This window comes from Coenobita brevimanus, chromosome 47, assembly GCF_032717465.1.
Source record: "Coenobita brevimanus isolate Jiangsu-jjx chromosome 47, ASM3271746v2, whole genome shotgun sequence".
In the NCBI taxonomy this organism is placed as follows: Eukaryota; Metazoa; Arthropoda; class Malacostraca; order Decapoda; family Coenobitidae; genus Coenobita; species Coenobita brevimanus.
Window position 1 is genome coordinate 5,827,475 of NC_137000.1, and position 17,084 is coordinate 5,844,558.

A 17,084-nucleotide genomic window follows, 5' to 3' on the forward strand; every position below is an offset into this window, starting at 1 on the left:
TTCATAGTGTTTCTATATTTTTAATCAGCTAGAGCTTGTGTCGTTTTTGCACATCAGTTATTGTCTCCCCCTTTTCCCCAAGCACTGTATTGTCCTTTGGCCTCCTAAGTGCAATAACAAATAATCATTAAACTGTTCACCCTTAAATTTTTGTACTTTTTGCTTTTAGTACTTCCTCCCTCCTGCTAATCCTTATTGCATGAGCATCCATACTTTAGCATGTGTCACGCAACACTGCACCCATGTACAAGCCACCTGTTCATTCCACCTATATGTTGCACTTATCGATAATATTCCAGTGTCTTCACTGTCTAGGCTAGTATGATGATCCACATCAATGATAAAATCTGCAAAATGCCTATCCATTTTGGAGTTGGCTTCAACTTCATTGTATGCCTTTTTAAGTTAATTCAGGAGTGTGCGTTTGTCGAATACTTTTAGTCCTTTTCTCATATCATCCATCAACTTTACCATTCTTTTTCTGTGCCTGCCCTCCTCTCTTCCTATTTCTCCCATCTTTCCTATCACTTCTTATTGCTTTTCTTTCCCTTACAGGTGGCTTTACATCGAGTGACAAGCCAAATGGTTTCATGTAAGCCAAGAAACCATTTTCAACGCTGGGTGGTAACCATATAACCAGATCATACGTGCTCCCTACATGTCAACAAGTGGGTTGGTGGAGGGTTAGTGCTCCTCCCCGTAAAACAAATAACTCAAAGTCAAATGACCACCCCTTACGGGATTATGGCGTCTGGCAATAGATAGATAGATAGACAATTTTCTACACACCCTAGCTTCCCTTGCCTCTGGTGCTTATTAATCCTATGCTTTAAAAATTTCTTGCTCTCTGTACTCAGTATTTCAGATTCGGTGTCCTTTCCTGGAGGCTTGACCAATGGCCATGAAAGAAACTACTCCAAACTATTCTCCTCATATAGCCTATCCCTCAATCACTCGTTTTCACCACTACTGTATATGGCTCCATACACTCCTCTTCAGTACCTTATGGTCTTCCTCTTCCAATACAGGGCACTACATTAAAATCCACTCCCCCAGACTCTTTGGTACCCTATCGGTATGCATTCTTTTAATGTCCATACCATCTTACTGTACTTTCGTTTATGTCTGCTTCTATTGTCATTTCTTTCAATCCAGAGTAAAATATTGTACTTCAATTTTTTTTTTATTTAATGCTGTCCATCATTCTTAATGCTTAAAATGTTTTGTAACACACACACACACATACTGTATATACAGTAAATACTGTCAGGAGACGACCTGTAGCCGCTCTGAAGGTGTCTTCCTCGAGACGGCCTGTAGCCGCTCTGAGGGCAATCAGGAGACAGCCTGTAGCCGCTCCGAAGGTGTTCTTCTCGAGACGGCCTGTAGCCGCTCCGAAGGTGTTCTTCTCGAGACGGCCTGTAGCCGCTCAACCCTCCTGAAGGAGACGGCCTGTAGCCACTCAACCCTCCTGAAGGAGACGGCCTGTAGCCGCTCAACCCTCCTGAAGGAGACGGCCTGTAGCCACTCAACCCTCCTGAAGGAGACGGCCTGTAGCCGCTCAACCCTCCTGAAGGAGACGGCCTGTAGCCACTCAACCCTCCTGAAGGAGACGGCCTGTAGCCGCTCAACCCTCCTGAAGGAGACGACCTGTAGCCGCTCAACCCTCCTGAAGGAGACGGCCTGTAGCCGCTCAACCCTCCTGAAGGAGATGGCCTGAAGCCGCTCTGAGGGGATTCAGGAGACAGCCTGAAGCCGCTCTGAAGGGATTCAGGAGACAGCCTGTAGCCGCTCCCGCCTTCGTCAGGATGTATCAGCTGGCAGGAATTCCTCAATTAGTCACTAATATATCAGCTTGGAATCCCACAGCTGATCACCAATTTATATACATCAGCTGAGTCGCGACCTTGCAGTTCCAAGCAAAATTATAGTTGCGCCTGGTCGAAGTCACTTCCGGCTGACATACTCCACCAAAGTCTTCTCACACACTGGAGATGGTGGGAAACCAGTGTAGAATCCTGTTGAAGGAATGTAGAGGTAGCGCGTGCAGGTGAACAGAAACTGAGCAGATTAAATCTGCTCTTTATTGGCCACAGAAAGATACAACTGCGACACAGAGAGCTCAGAGTGTATGAGACAGCCCTTGCACCCCATTCGATCCCTCTATTTCGTAAATCTTTCTTCCGCCTCCCTACCATTCTCCGCAATCAAAACCAAGGCACCAGTACGCAATATATATGAGAGTCCATTAATTCACAAGGGAGCATCAAGCACCATGGTAAACAATAAGGGGCCCAAGACTGACCCCTGATGCACACCAACAAAAACTTACCACTCAAACCTCCGTTCACTTTCACTTAGGCAAGAACACCCTCGTACATTGCCATAACTATAATACTCCAACCAGCCATTCCTGGCTTCCAAACTTTCTTATTGCCCACTTCACCACCTCCCAAGGACCTCTAGCAATGGTCTTCTCCAAATGTACAAAAAAGTACAGCTCCACCTTCTTTCCCATGTATTTTCTTAGCTGTCAGACAATGAATATTGCATCCGTGGTCACTTTGCCAGACAAACCCGAACTCCTAAATCAACACTGTACCCACTTTCCCTTATTATACCTTTCAGGACTCTCTCCATTACCCTCACCTGGTACAGGTTTTATGCCTATATAATCTCCATTTTCCAGGACATGACCCTTCCCCTCATACACAATTACAACCACTCCAGGTGGTGACTGATGGTAAGATGGTGTTGACCATCATCCATTCACTTGATGTAGTGCTGTCTACTTCTTCCTCCACCTTTATCATTCTTTTTCTGTGCCTGCCTTCCTCTCTTCTTTTTTCTCCTATTTTTTCCTGTCACTTATTGCTCTTCTTTCCTTTTCAGGTGGCATTACATTGAGTGACAAGCCTAATAGTTTCCTGTAAGCCATGAAACCATTTACAGTGCTGGGTAGCAACCATATATCCAACCCATACATGCTCCCTGTGTGAACAAGTAGGTTGGTGGAGGGTTAGTGGCCTTCCCCACAAAACAACTAACTCAAAGTTACATGGCAACCCCTTACAGGATTATGGTATCTGGCTATAGATAAGTAGATAGACTTCAGCCAGTCATCTGAAAACAAATGATCAATTTATCAAATCAGTAACTAAATCCACTCCTGTGTTTCCTGGGGTCTACAAAATTTACCACTTTCACAACTGTCAACCAGCATAAATTTTTCTCTTCATGAAGAGATTGATCTTGCTTGTGAGTCTCTCAAGTGTGTGGAAGAGTTTTGTTATTAGGGAGGCATGTTATGTGCTGGAGGTGGGGCTGGAGCTAGCTCTGTGACTAGAGTGAGGAGTGGTTTGAGGAAGTTCAGGTAACTGCTGCCTCTGCCGACATTGAAAGGGCTCTCCCTCCATGCTAGGGGATCTTTGTATGTGGTATGTGTTAGTGCAATGCTGTATGGTAGTGAGACCTGGGTAGTAAAGGAACAGGATATTCGCAGGCTCTACAGAAATAATGATTGGGTGGATGTGCAGTGCGTCCTTAAATGCAAGGCCTGGGGGAGCTATGTTTATGATGGAAGAGTTAAGAGGTGGGATGGGATTGAAGTGTACTGGTGTTGTGATGAGGAGAGGTAGACTGAGCTGATGTGGGCATGATGAGAGGATGGGGGATGGCACTTGGGTACAGAAAATTAGAAGTGTTAACATTAGGGGTAGGGTTGCAAGAAGTAGACCAAAAAAGACCTGTGATGAGGGACAAGGTCATAATGTGTGACCTCAGGGATAAGGGACTGAATAGGGAGGCTGCCAGAGATCGAGCAGCATGGAAAGCCACCATTAGGTGACCAAGGCAGACACATGCAAGCACATTGCAGTCTTTATAAATGAAACACTATTTTTTTCTTGACAATGCTGCCCCAGCTACAGCTTAAAGCATAAAAACGCATGATCATGGAATGTAAGAGACCATTCCAACTGGTTGTTATTGCTCCAACCCATCTGTCTAGATGGGTAGATCCATCAAAAACAGGTAAGCAGCTGCTGCTGTTAGGATGTCCTACATGTACAGTACAGTACGTACACTGTAGGGATCTGGCGTTTCGATGTGGCAGATGGCACCTCACCAGGATAATTTCCATAACAAAGAGCAGGTTAACACTTAAAGGTTCAACTCCAAGGTGGATGCCATAGTCCTAAAGTGCACAGTACCACAACATGTAGGCTCCTCATCAGTGCCCTAACTATGGTACTGGAAAGAATTTGATAATGCTGACAATACAACAGATCTGCATTCACTGCATGTGAAAACAATGGATGAAAATATGCTTCTCATGTCACTGGCACTTTGATGTAAAATAATTCTAACTAGGCAACCAATCCATGCTGGGTGCCATCACACATTATTAACTATGTTAAATGTAGTGGAAATAATACTATCATATCATATTTGATCTTTTTAATAAATATGAAAATCCTTAAAACAATATGTAATCTAATTTTCTTAAACTATGGTCAAATCAAATAATCAAATAAAAAATCTATTGAAAAGTGGCAGTGGTCATGTTTGGAGGAAGAGCATTAAGCCATGGTCTCCTCATGGGTGATTTCTTCAGTTTTCTTTTTCAACTCATCAGCAGCCATTTTCTTCAGTTCTTCTGTGTATGGTACCTTTAGTGGGGCCTCCTGCACAAATAAAAAATACATTGTGCATCTAACAAAAATCATCTTTATCTGACTTCCCATGGACAATGGGTGGATATAATTCACAGATTAAGAAAAAAGTAGCTATCATGAGAGTACCAAACGAAATAAGTGTTGTATCCAGCCCATGTTTATTTCTAGAGACAAAAAATTATAAGTTTCTCATCATCATCATCTGGACCTCCTTTCCTACCCTAGGGCAGAGTGAGAAGTAGCAGCGTCCAGACAGCCCAAGCCTGCACAATCCAATGGGGCACTCTTCCATTCGCTCATCAATCAAGCCCCTGGAATCTTGGCTCTATTTGATGCTCCAAAAAACTTTCACCACATTCTGAAGCTTCACATAAACCTATCCGATAGAGTCAATCCGGATGATGCCTCGTTAAAAAGGGGTGCCAAATCCCTGATCATGCACTTCTCCTCACAACATTCATCCGACCAGCTCGATCTCTTGTCACCAACTTCCAAAGCCCCTCATACATTCATCCAAAATATCTCTCCACCTGCTCCTTGACCTAACTCGCCTCCTCCCTCCTTCAAATTCACTCAGTTATACCTTTTTCTCCACTCTATTGTTATCCATCCTCTCCACATGACCATACCATCTCAGTGCACTCTCTTTGATTCTGATGTCCACCGACTTCCTCACTCCACACCTGTCACGAATCGCATTATTTTGTTATCCAATCCACTCCCTGTACTCCACATACATTCCTCAGGAGTTCCATCGCCACTGCTCTTACTCTTGACTTTTCATTTTCATGCCACACCATGGTCTCACATCCATCTGTTAAAGTTGGCACTAACGCTCCTTCATGTAAGTCTCGTGCAGCTGCAACACTCAAGCCTCTGCTTCTTATCAAGGCCATCATTGCACCAGCTACTTTTCTTCGTTATGTCACTCTACTTTCCATTTCTTTTGTACCTTTTCCTCTCTTTTCTATCACTGTACCCAGGTATTTCAATTCTCTCACCAATTCCAATCTCTCTCCATTCACTGCAACATTGCATTGGGAATCACCTTCTCTCTCAATAACCATCACTTTACTCTTATCTACATTTGCTCTCAAGGCACGATGCTCACAGACACTGCTCTAAATTTTAAAACTATTGTACACTCATGATGCAACTTACCATACATAAAATTACATGGCAGAACAGTACTGGATCATTATCCTTTAAAAACTGTTAATGTTAGTTTATACAGTACAATAACAATTATCTCTTAAGTAATGAGCCCATCTGCTTCACAACATTAAACAAATCTGTTTGAGAACAACAGGAAAATCAGAAGGCCCATCTACTTCTCACCACAATGTCAAATTTACCCAATCTCTCTTATATCTTGAGTTATAACAACATACTGTACACATTATAACAATGTACTGTACATAAACTAAGACTAAAGCACACCACAAAACACACACACATGTCAATAACACCCAGCTGGAATGAGATGCTTGGTTCAAACCATATACAGGCAAGTCCCGGTTAACAAGCAATTGTTTAACGAGAATTCGCTAATACAAGGTCTTGAAATTTGCACCACTGCCTGTTTAACGAGCAGGTAATATCCTCCCAAATCCCAACTTACGAGAATCGAGACAAGGGTCGCGCCGCAGCTGTCCATTTTCTAATGCTGTTTTTTTTATTTCATGTGCATTAACCCCTTATTCTTGCTTAAAATTGTCTGTCACAGGTGTTGGTGGTCGGTGGAGATTACTTGGGTGATTGTTCAACCCCATCCCTATTTTACCTATAATTTGTGTTATTCTGCTATACACTATTAATGCTGTTTTTATATTTCAGGTAAATTACCCTCTTGTATTAACCCCTCATTCCAGCTTGAAACAATCAGCAAGTCAGTTTTGGTGGTTTGGCGGGAGGTAGCTCGGAGGCCTTGCTCCCTAATCCTATTTTTCCCATAAGCTCTTCACTTCATTTATCAAGAATTTGGCTAATGAGCAAAATCCTTGCTCCCAATTAGCTCATAAGATCGGGACCCGCCTGTAGCAGCTGTTCCTGTCTACTTCTCAGGTGAAAACACACAGCTGCATGCACGGCCTCCTGATATCCACCCTTCTGAATCCTATCTCCCTCGTAAGGACAGGGTCCACCTGGCCAGGCTGAGATGTGGACATCATCAAGCCCTCTTAACTTACCAGAAGAGACTGGATGACTCCATTGCACATGCCTGTCCAGGACGTAACACAGCACTCCTTACGATTAAGCACATTATGGAAGACTGCATTGCACACAATCACCTACGCCAATAACACAACATACATTCCTTGAGAGCTCTGTGGGAAATCCCGGTCTCGGCCACAGCCTTCCTTAGGGACTCGGGGTCGTTTAGCCAGACTGCCTAGGGAACTACTACTACTCCTCCTCAGGTGAAAGGGCTGCATTTCTACCTACTGTACAATACAGAAAGCAACAAATTAAGGCATTACTCAAGGTATCAATGTAAACAGTACTCCTACCTCCTGTTTGTCCATGCTCTCCGATTTGCCATTAACACTCTTCGTCTCCCTTGATGATGGTACTGCTTTGCCATTTTCTCCTTTTACTTTCTTTGGGTCTTCCTTTGTATCTTCCTCTGCCTTTCTCTGCTTAAGGGAGGATATCTGGCATTGAATGAGCTTGTACATTACATAAAAATATATATTCTGGTAATAGTGGGATTAAATAGTACTGCACCTCCATTCGTTATCTTTCATTACTACTAACACCATTTCTCAGTAATACATGTGGTGGTTAACAAAATCCAATAACTCGCCAATCAAGTCTTATATTCAATGATCTACCCAACACAAAAAGTAATCCACATTACAAGTTTAACTTGTATTAAACTATTACTTCAGTACTTAATCTTGCTGCAGGGCAGCTTGAGTGTGCGAAGTTGTTTTGTTATACGGAGGATATGATATATGCTGGAGCTAACTCAGTAGCAAGGGTAATGAGTGGTTGGAAATTCAGCTAGTTGTTTCCTCTCCGGACAGAGATGACTCTCCTTCTGTGCTAATGAGACTTCGTATGCAGCATGTGTTTGAAAGTGTAATGCCGTGTGGTGCTGAGACTGGGACAGTAAAGATGGACATCCACAGGCTCAAATGTAGAAATGAAACAATCATATTGATGTGTAGTAAGTCCTTGAACAACAAACCTGGAGGGTTACAATTACAAATGATGATTGACAGGAAGACTGGGACTTGAATGTATTAATGCCATGTGAAGGGGTGGACTGAAATGGTTTGGGCATGTGGAGAAGATGGAAGATAACAATTGGGTACAGAGGGGCAGAGGTGTGAATGTTGAAAGTAAACCTGCAAAAAGCAGATTGGGTGGGTGGGAGGACAGGGTAATACAGTGTGATTTCAGGGATAAGGGACTGAACAAAGAGGAAAGAAGCAGCACTGACATCTGCCATTAGGTGACCTAGGCCAATGCATTTAAGCATGTTGGAGCCTTAATAAACTAAGACAAAAATATTTTAGTTGGCAAAGACAGCGAATATCATACTGCATTTGACCATTACTTTTTCAAGATAAGGACTCTGGCAATGTTTACACATATATACGAGCATATAATGAAAAAATTTACACCCATATTCCTAAAATTAAAGACTACATAAAAAATACAATAAAACTGACTGCTTTTTAGGCATCACAGTAGCAGCACTGAATGTCATCATTCCTCCCATGTTTATTAGAGCCAAATGGCAACATCCACAAAGTATGACATTAAATAACAATACTAGGCTATTAACCCTATCAGATTTCTTGGCCGGGCACATTATGTCTGTGCTAGAGTCAGCCACTCTCACACTGACCCACATCTTCGCGGCGCAATATTTTTCTTTGATCCCCCTGTGTAAATACACTTTTCATGATAAAATGTAGGTTTTGGTGTCATTCTAAAGCTAAATAGCTGTCCTTCATCACAGTATGTTCAGGAAAGGAAAATAAAATGTCAAAATGATGAGTTGAAGTTAAGTGAAAATAAAAAATTTTATACCTTGCTGTAGAAAAATTTGAAAAAAAAAAAAAAAATAATAATAATAATAATAATAATAAAAAAATAATAAAGATATATAAATCTGGTTTAAACCATGCAAAACTACAATAAAATACCTTTACAACGATATACTGATTATGGTAATTTTTGCATTTTATTGTGCAGTACAACAAAAGGAAAGAGATGCAAAATTTTATTTTAGTCTTGGCCGCATATTTGCTTCACAATCTTTTTCTCTGATTGATCAGTGTAAATACACTTTTTATGATAGTATGCTGGTTGTTGTGTTATTTTGAAGCTGAACAGTTGTACTTTCTTGTAGTATGCTCAAAAAGGGAAAACAAAGAAGATAAAAGTCAAAGTGATGAGCTGAAATTAGGACAAATATAAATATATATATATATATATATATATAGATAGATATATACAGTACATATATACCTTGCTGTAGAAAAATATTCGCCAAGGATAAAGTGAAAAAGAAACAAAGCCATGAGTTAGACCAGCTGTCATGTACCTGCTACGCATAGAGCAACCATTCCGAGATGTTATGTTTGAGTCTCTTATGATGCGTAAATGTGATTTATTATGAATACTTTACAAAAGTTTCTTAAAATGACAATTAAAAGCGTCATCGGAATCTCTAAGGTTGGATTTGAAATGACGATCAAGACTGTCATTGGAATTTCAAAGATTAACAGCTTCATATTACCAATGTCTGAATGACCGGCACTTTACATAACAGACTCCTGAAGTACGTAACTACTAATATATATATATTTTTTTTTCATGAGGAAGAAGGAACCAAAGGCCATGAGCCTACAATAACTGTCTCCTTCAAGAGAAAAACAAAATACAAGAGAGAGCCACATTCAAGATCCGATCATTTCGAGATGCCTGGACACACTACGTTTGAAAGACCGCAGATCATATGAAGCAGGAAATACAGACAGAGGGAGACACTTCCAGAGTTGACCTGTTGCATAAATGAAGGACTGCGAGTAACGGTTAACTCTTGCATTAGAGAGCTGGACAGAAAAGGGATGAGAGTTTGCTGCTAGACAGGTGCTACGTGCCCATCATAGAGGCGGAGGAATACATGCAGACAGTTCCGAGGAGCAGTGACCATTGAAGTAGCGATAGGAAAAAGATAAAGATGCAACAGTGCGGCGAAGAGACAGAAATTGAAGGGAGTCAGTAAAAGGAGGAGAGTTAATGAGATGAAAAGCCTTTGACTCCACCCTATTGAGAAGAGCTGTATGTGGGGAACCTCCCCAAACATGAGATTGTACTCCACACAGGGGCGGATAAAACCAGTGTATAGAGTCAACAATTGCGCAGGGGTAAAGAAGGAATGGAGTCAGCTTAGCACACCTAATCTCTTAGGAGCAGATTTTACAAGAGATTTAATATGATCTTTCCCAGACAAGTCCTGAATAAATGAAAAACCAAGCATGTTCAATGACGATGCAGGATTAAGCTGAATATTAATAAAATTTCAATCATGATAACCTTATTCATACTGATTCCCTATATAAATAACTAATGACTATATTATGAAGGGAAACTCTCTTCTACCCTCCAATAAACCTTCAAAATGTTTCTTATCCAATCCACACAGCCATATAAAAATTCCATAAAAGCCCCATACCCAAAGATCTCATGATCCATGACATGGATTTATTCTGATTACTAAGGAGGGAAGGAACTCTTGAGACTAATTAGAGTCCAGTGCTTAGATGCAGTAAAGAAGAAAGGACCACTACTGATGGATGCAAACCACTACAGCTGCTTGTATGCAAATTTGATTAAAGTACAAAAAATATCTAATTAAGCAGCATGAGGACAAGAAAAGTAGCATCATTTGTAACTTGTGGCCAAATCTGGCCCCACTGCATTATTACACTAGAGCTCATGTTTAATGCTTAGCTTGCTACAAAGGATCAACTTGTATATTCTTATGATGTACCATTTTCTACAATTTCAGTTTTCATGTTGCTGAAAAAAATATTTTCAGTGTAATGACAAAGTACAGTAATCCCTTGATTATCCAACGTAACAGAGCCAACGGCATGTCCAGGTAATGGTTCTGTCCAGATAATAGACTTCTCCCCTCCCCCCCTTCGTACATACCCTAAATTTTGAAAGCCAGTGTAAAATGCCACTACAGTACATCACACACTTGTTCCTGTTGTTTCACACTACTCTATCTGGTCAAGCAGACCTATAAACCACAGCCAAGCAATCACCAATGGGTAAACTACCCAGTCAGACAGGGTGGCGCCACCGGGCTATTCCTGCCTGGCCATGTGGAATTGTTCGGGTGACCATAATTTGCAAGGATTTTGTCCAGATATTATGAAAAAAATGTATTAATAATGGTTTTTAACAGACAGATTACAGTGTCCAGGAATTGGCCTTTCAGATAACTGAAAGATTACTGTATTCCGACAATAGCTGCAGGTTTAACTTTGCATCCCTCCACCCCACCCCAGGATTAAGTACTTTCTTTGCAGGGAGAAGTGATTACACAGGATATCCCCTCAATTCAGTTGCAGGTAGGAAGGAGGGGGAATTCATTCCCCCTCGTCCTCTCCATATTCATGACTTCAGACTCAGACCATACTTCCAAGTTTCACACCCGTGTTAACGTAAGCATTAATACCATCATGAAATCCCCTTGCAAACTCTAATCTCAGTACTCTGTGATGCACTGAGGCTTTAACTGGTTACCTTGCCTTTTTTCTTCTTAAGCTACTTCACTTTCCACTTCCTTTACACAGTTCTCTTCTTACATTCATATAATGTGATACTTGTACATTCCCATTCACCAATACATCAGACACCACTCTCCAGCCAATGGCAATCACCTAACTCACACCTGCATTTACTTTCAAAACTAATGACTTACAGAACCCTGAATTGTCTGCAAACTCCATTCACTGTTAACTAGCTTCTAATCTGCCTACATCACAGCCAACAGCTCACATGCATGCATATGCAAACACTCCCCTCACTCCCACAGACTTAAGGTCTTAAAAGACATTACTACAGTATTTATCACACACTGCAGTAATGAATACTGAACTACTGATATATTTCCTGATATCTCTGACTTTAATCAGTTAATACAACTTTATTCACCTGTTCTAATCAGTTCAATTGCCTGAAAAGAAGCACCTCTTGATTAGAATTCCTTGCTTTCTCCTAGTAAGAATGTGCCACACCCCACTGCTATACGTCACCTTTCTTCAAAATTCAAACTTGAAAATTTTATAACTCGCATTACCTTTTTCCTCACAAGATGTGTAATAGGCTTGGCATCAGATGTGGAAGAGCTACAGCTGGCAGAGGGGGCATCAAAACCACTGCCTGAGGATTCTCCAAACGGACTGCTACCAGTTTTCCCAGCTATTGCTTGAGCTTTGAATGCTTCCTGGGGGAAGGGATGTGAATAATAAATAAAAACTTCAAAGATTTCCAGTCAGATATTGGAATGAAAAAGTTCCAAAGCTTGTTAATATCACAAATTATATTTCAAATTCATTCATTCATATGGCACCTCTATAAAATTTACAGCATTCTGGGTTGCATATCTTAAAAGATGAGTAGAGCCAAGGATAATTTAAAAAATAAGCTTACCATGTCGTCACACTGTCCATGGAGTTTCATGAAACAATGATACAGAATCTTTTACTAAAACAAGTTTATTGCAGCTATGATACTAATTAGGCCAGGAAAATTTACATGCTCAGACTGCCGCGGAAGTGTAAAGTTGTTTGCCTGGCGGACAAGCAACTGCATACGTATATAGTGTTGTGTGTCAAACTGCATATGTTAATTCAAGCACCTACTTTGTTGCAAACTATATATTAGCTCTTCTTTACCTTTCACAAACATTATAAGCAGCATTTTAGTAATACTTCTGCATTCCATCCTGGTTTGTTCACAGCCTCATGGGACAAACAATAACAAATATCTAAACTATCTATCTATTGCAAGACAGCTTAATCCCATATGGGGTGGCCACAAACAAACTGCCTCCATGGCGCCCTATCTCCCGTCATTTCACTGCCCTGCTCCCAGCTAATACCCCCCTCTCTCATATACCTCTCCACATCATCCCTCCATCTCATCATTGGCCTCCCCCTCCCTTTCCCCTCCTCCACCTAACTCATATACACTCTCCTCGTCAGTCTCTCACTCTCTATCCTCTCCACATGGCCAAACCACCTCAATGTATTTCTCCTAAAGCTTCCTATCACATCCACATCCACATCCACACCATAACACTTCATCACTTCCTCATTCGTCAGTCTGTCTCTCCATGTGGCTTGACATGCTCCTTTCAAATACCTCATTTCCACTGCTCTCACTCTTGACTTGTGTCCCTCCAACAATGGCCAAGCTTCACTTCCATACGTTCGAGTTGTTATCACAATATGGTCATGTAGTAATTTTTTCACTTCCATGCTCACTTCCCTGTTTATCACTGCTTTCAGGAACCAGCAACCTTTCTTCCTTGCTGTACCCTTTCAAGCACTTCACCCTCTAAACTTCCATCCTTACTCATCACATTATCCACGTACTTAACTCGCACTCACATTTTCCATTTCCTCCTCATCCAACCTCACTGTACATTCACTGACTTCACTTCTCTCGAAGATCATAACTATACTCTTCCCTACATTCACCTTCAGATTCCGTTTCTTACACACTCTTCCAAACTCATCCACCAAGCCTTGCAGCTCCCCTTCATAACAACACAGTATCATCTGCAAATAACAGTACATGGAGTTTCAAAAAAAAAAAAAAAGGCATAGACTCAAGTCAAACATTAACAAATCCTCATGCTATAGTAATTCAGGGATGGCATATTTCCACAGCATAAAGAAGGCAAATATAAAATATAACAGGGCAAGAACAATTCAGAGGTTCCTACCCCAAGCAAAAAGTGCCACCCAATTTTCCCAGTCAGAAAACCACTGCAATGTCAATCTTTAAATGAGCATTTCAAGAAATACTGTCTTCATTCATTACCATCAGAACAACTACAGTTAAAGTCCAATAATTCGGCAGCTGATTATATATTCAGCAGATCCGATATTTCGGCAGTTTTGAGAAATAGTCCCATTTATGGAAGTCTTTGATTGTTCAGCAGATGTTCCAAATCATCTCGGCAGTCCTAAGTGATATCTGTGGCTTGTAGGCCTACGTGTCATTACACTTGTATCTGTTCACTAGTTTCTATATTTTTCAGATTCAGGTATGGTACAGTACTGTAATGATAACAGCATTGTACAGTACAATACAGTAGTCACCCCCCTCCTCCCACAAAATTAGCAAGGGTTATATTCCTAGCCCCCTTGCTAGTTCTTGATGCCTTCCTGAAAATGACATTTACCTGTAATTGCGTAGCCTATGAACAACCGATACTGAAATGCATTACCCATAAATAAATGTTCCTTGCTAAATCTGTTTCCCCGTTGTTTTTAGCTGTTCAGCTGTGACAACATAATGGTGGAAGGGACTGTCCTAAGTGTTTAAACCTAATGTAACCAAGTTTAACTGTACCTAATAATCTAACCAAACCAAACCTAACCTAAAGTTGGAAAAATACAGAAAGTAAACTAGATGAATATGAATTAGTAAGGTCTTTCTGCTGAAAGTTAAACATACATTTAGCACTCATTCTTTTGTTATTTTTTGTGTGTATATGTGAAAAAGAGAGTTTTGATGCAAACAGTAATATATTCCATTAACCCCTTAATAACCCCCGGCGATGAACAACCTTTTACAGTACAATACCGATGTCAGTTACGTTGAGTTAGCGCCGGCTAACCGTGAACAATTATGGGAAGGGAACAAAGGTCATTGATATGTTTACACAACCCTAAGTTACCATCTCAAGCAGTCAGGCAGTTGCTTAATCTTAGATGTTTTCGCCCAAATGGCACGTGCACGTAACAATACAAATTTTTCCGTGAGACATAGTGAATCATAGCCTGGGTTTAGGAAGCTAAAAACACATTGTTAGGTGTGCCAGATGATTCTCTTAACATCTTTAAGAAAAATAAACTGATTCCAGAACTCAAAAAATTATTCTGGGGCCAGCCAGGGGTGCACACAAATTTCTGAACCTATGGCCACTGAGGGGTTAAGCCATTAAGCCACACATATGATTGTTTGTTTCCGGCACAATGGAAAAAATTTCATCCATCTCTGATTACATAGACAAGTTTCTTCCACTGTTCTGAAATCAATTTATTTTTCTTAAAGATGTGAAGATAATCGTCTGGCGCACCTAGCAATGTGTTTTTTGCTTCCCAAACCCAGTGTATGATTTGCTATGATTCACTGAAGAATTCATAAAGTTACAGTGCATGTGCCATCTGGGAGAAAACATCTGAGAGTAGGCAACCGCCTGACTGCTTGGGATGGTAGCGTAGGGTCATGTAAACATACTAGTGACTTTTGTTCCCTTCCCATAATTGTTCAGTTTTTATAGCTAGCGCTAACTCAATGTCACTGAGACCAGTACTGTAAAGGGTTGTTCATTGTCGGGGATTATTAAGGGGTTAATGGAATACATTACTGTTTGCATCAATACTCTCTCTTTCATATATACACACAAAAACAAACAAAACAATGAGCATTAAATGTACGTTTAACTTTCAGCAGAAAGACCTTACCAATTTAAATTCCTCCAGTTTATTTTCTGTGTTTTACTGAGTATTTTATTTTCTGTTTTGAGAGAGTACTGTATACAGTACTCTTTCCAAACACAGTTGTAATATATCAGTTGTGATGGCAGTGTTCACCAATACATATGATGTACTGAGTGGGTAGGTAATATTCCGTATCACTTCAGCCGTCTAGGAAGTGTTATCTGTGACTTGTACATCTACTGTTTCATTACCCTTGTATCCATCCATCATCCAATCCTACATTGCCCCATGAGAAGCACAGGAACCCAGGGCTAGGCAGTTGCTCCCCACATTTAATATGAGAGTGACCAGCCTCACTCATCTCTGAGTGGCATTACATAAGCAATCAACCCCAACCACCCCTTGGATATAAACATTCACCGGCGGAGGAGGAGGAGGCTGTAGCACGGGCCGAACAGGGTGGTACTCCCAAGGGGAATGGGAATGCTGGTGATAGAGAGGGCTGGAGCTCCTGTTTCACAAGCTATCTAACCATCCCCCTTTGCTGACCTTTTCAGTGTGACAGTAACATGGACAGTAGACCAGCATACTCTCCCAAACATTTCCTCTAACTATCTTATGCACTACACCACATGCTCTTTACATTTCACACAACGTATCCCACTACGTTACAGGGGTTGCCGCCAGCAAGGGCATGCGGCCAGAAAACTTTGCCACCAGCTACCTAGTGGCAGACTTCTGGGGGGAGGCGTGATGGGGGTTCCGCCGGCATAGATCATGGGTCCAGGGCGAGATGGGGCTCGAGCCTGTGCTAGAGGGTACAGGGCATTGCGGTTCCCAGGCTGCTGCTTCCACCCAATAGAGAGGGGCCCGAACGTGGGAGTAGCGCCCCAGGAGGCTACCCTATTAGTGGGTGTAAAATGGCAGTGCAGTGCCAAGGCGAGCTTGGAGGGTGTCCCTGCAGCTGTCCTGGCAGGGTGCCCTGAGGCCACTACTACAGCCACTGGTAAGCTGGTGGGCTAGGGGTCCCAGATCCATTGCCTGGACCTGGGACTGTAAAGTGAGTGGGGCCTGTGGTATGTCTGTCCCCCCTTTATTAATACTATCTATCTATCTATCTATAGCCCGACGCCCTAATCCCGCAAAGGGTGGCCGCAGACAAAACGCCTCCAAGTCACTCTGTCACCCACCATTTGACTACCCTCCCCCCAACTCACCCCCCCCCCTCCCTCATATACCTCTCAACTCCATCCCTCCACCTCATCCTCGGTCTACCTCTCCCTCTCCCTCCCTCCACCTTACCTACATACACCCTCTAGTCAGTCTTTCATTCTCCATTCTCTCCACATGTCCAAACCACCTCAGTGTATTTCTCCTAATCTTTTCAACCACATCCACATCCACCCCACAGCGTTCCTTCACTTCTTCATTCGTCAACCTGTCCCTCCACGTCACTCCACATGCTCCTCTCAAGTAACTCATTTCCACTCTCACTCTTGACTTGTTCCCCTCTTGCAAGGTCCATGCCTCGCTTCCATACGTCAGGGTAGGGATCACAATACTATCATGCAGTGACTTCTTAACTTCCATACTCACCTCCCTATTTCTTATCACTGCTTTCAGTGTACCAATGACCTTCCTTCCCTACTGTACCCTTTCACGCACTTCATCCCCCAAAGTTCCATCCTTACTCATC

The 17,084-nt window shown here is 41.8% G+C and overlaps 1 protein-coding gene across 5 annotated transcripts in view; it reads right to left on the bottom strand.

Moving 5' to 3' along the window:
• Positions 1 to 4,481: 4,481 nt before the first annotated feature.
• The window catches only part of Nasp (Nuclear autoantigenic sperm protein), a 55,047-nt gene continuing 42,444 nt past the window's right edge, over positions 4,482 to 17,084 (bottom strand). For 3 of the 5 annotated variants that reach the window (XM_080271651.1, XM_080271648.1, XM_080271647.1), the window contains 3 exons: positions 12,010 to 12,156; positions 7,187 to 7,330; positions 4,482 to 4,685 (listed from right to left, as the gene is read on the bottom strand). In XM_080271651.1, the coding sequence (XP_080127777.1) occupies positions 4,581 to 4,685; positions 7,187 to 7,330; positions 12,010 to 12,156 (396 nt within the window). In that variant the 3' untranslated portion in view covers positions 4,482 to 4,580. The remainder of the gene's footprint in view (positions 4,686 to 7,186; positions 7,331 to 12,009; positions 12,157 to 17,084) is intronic. The other 2 variants (XM_080271650.1, XM_080271649.1) reach the window with 2 other exon arrangements.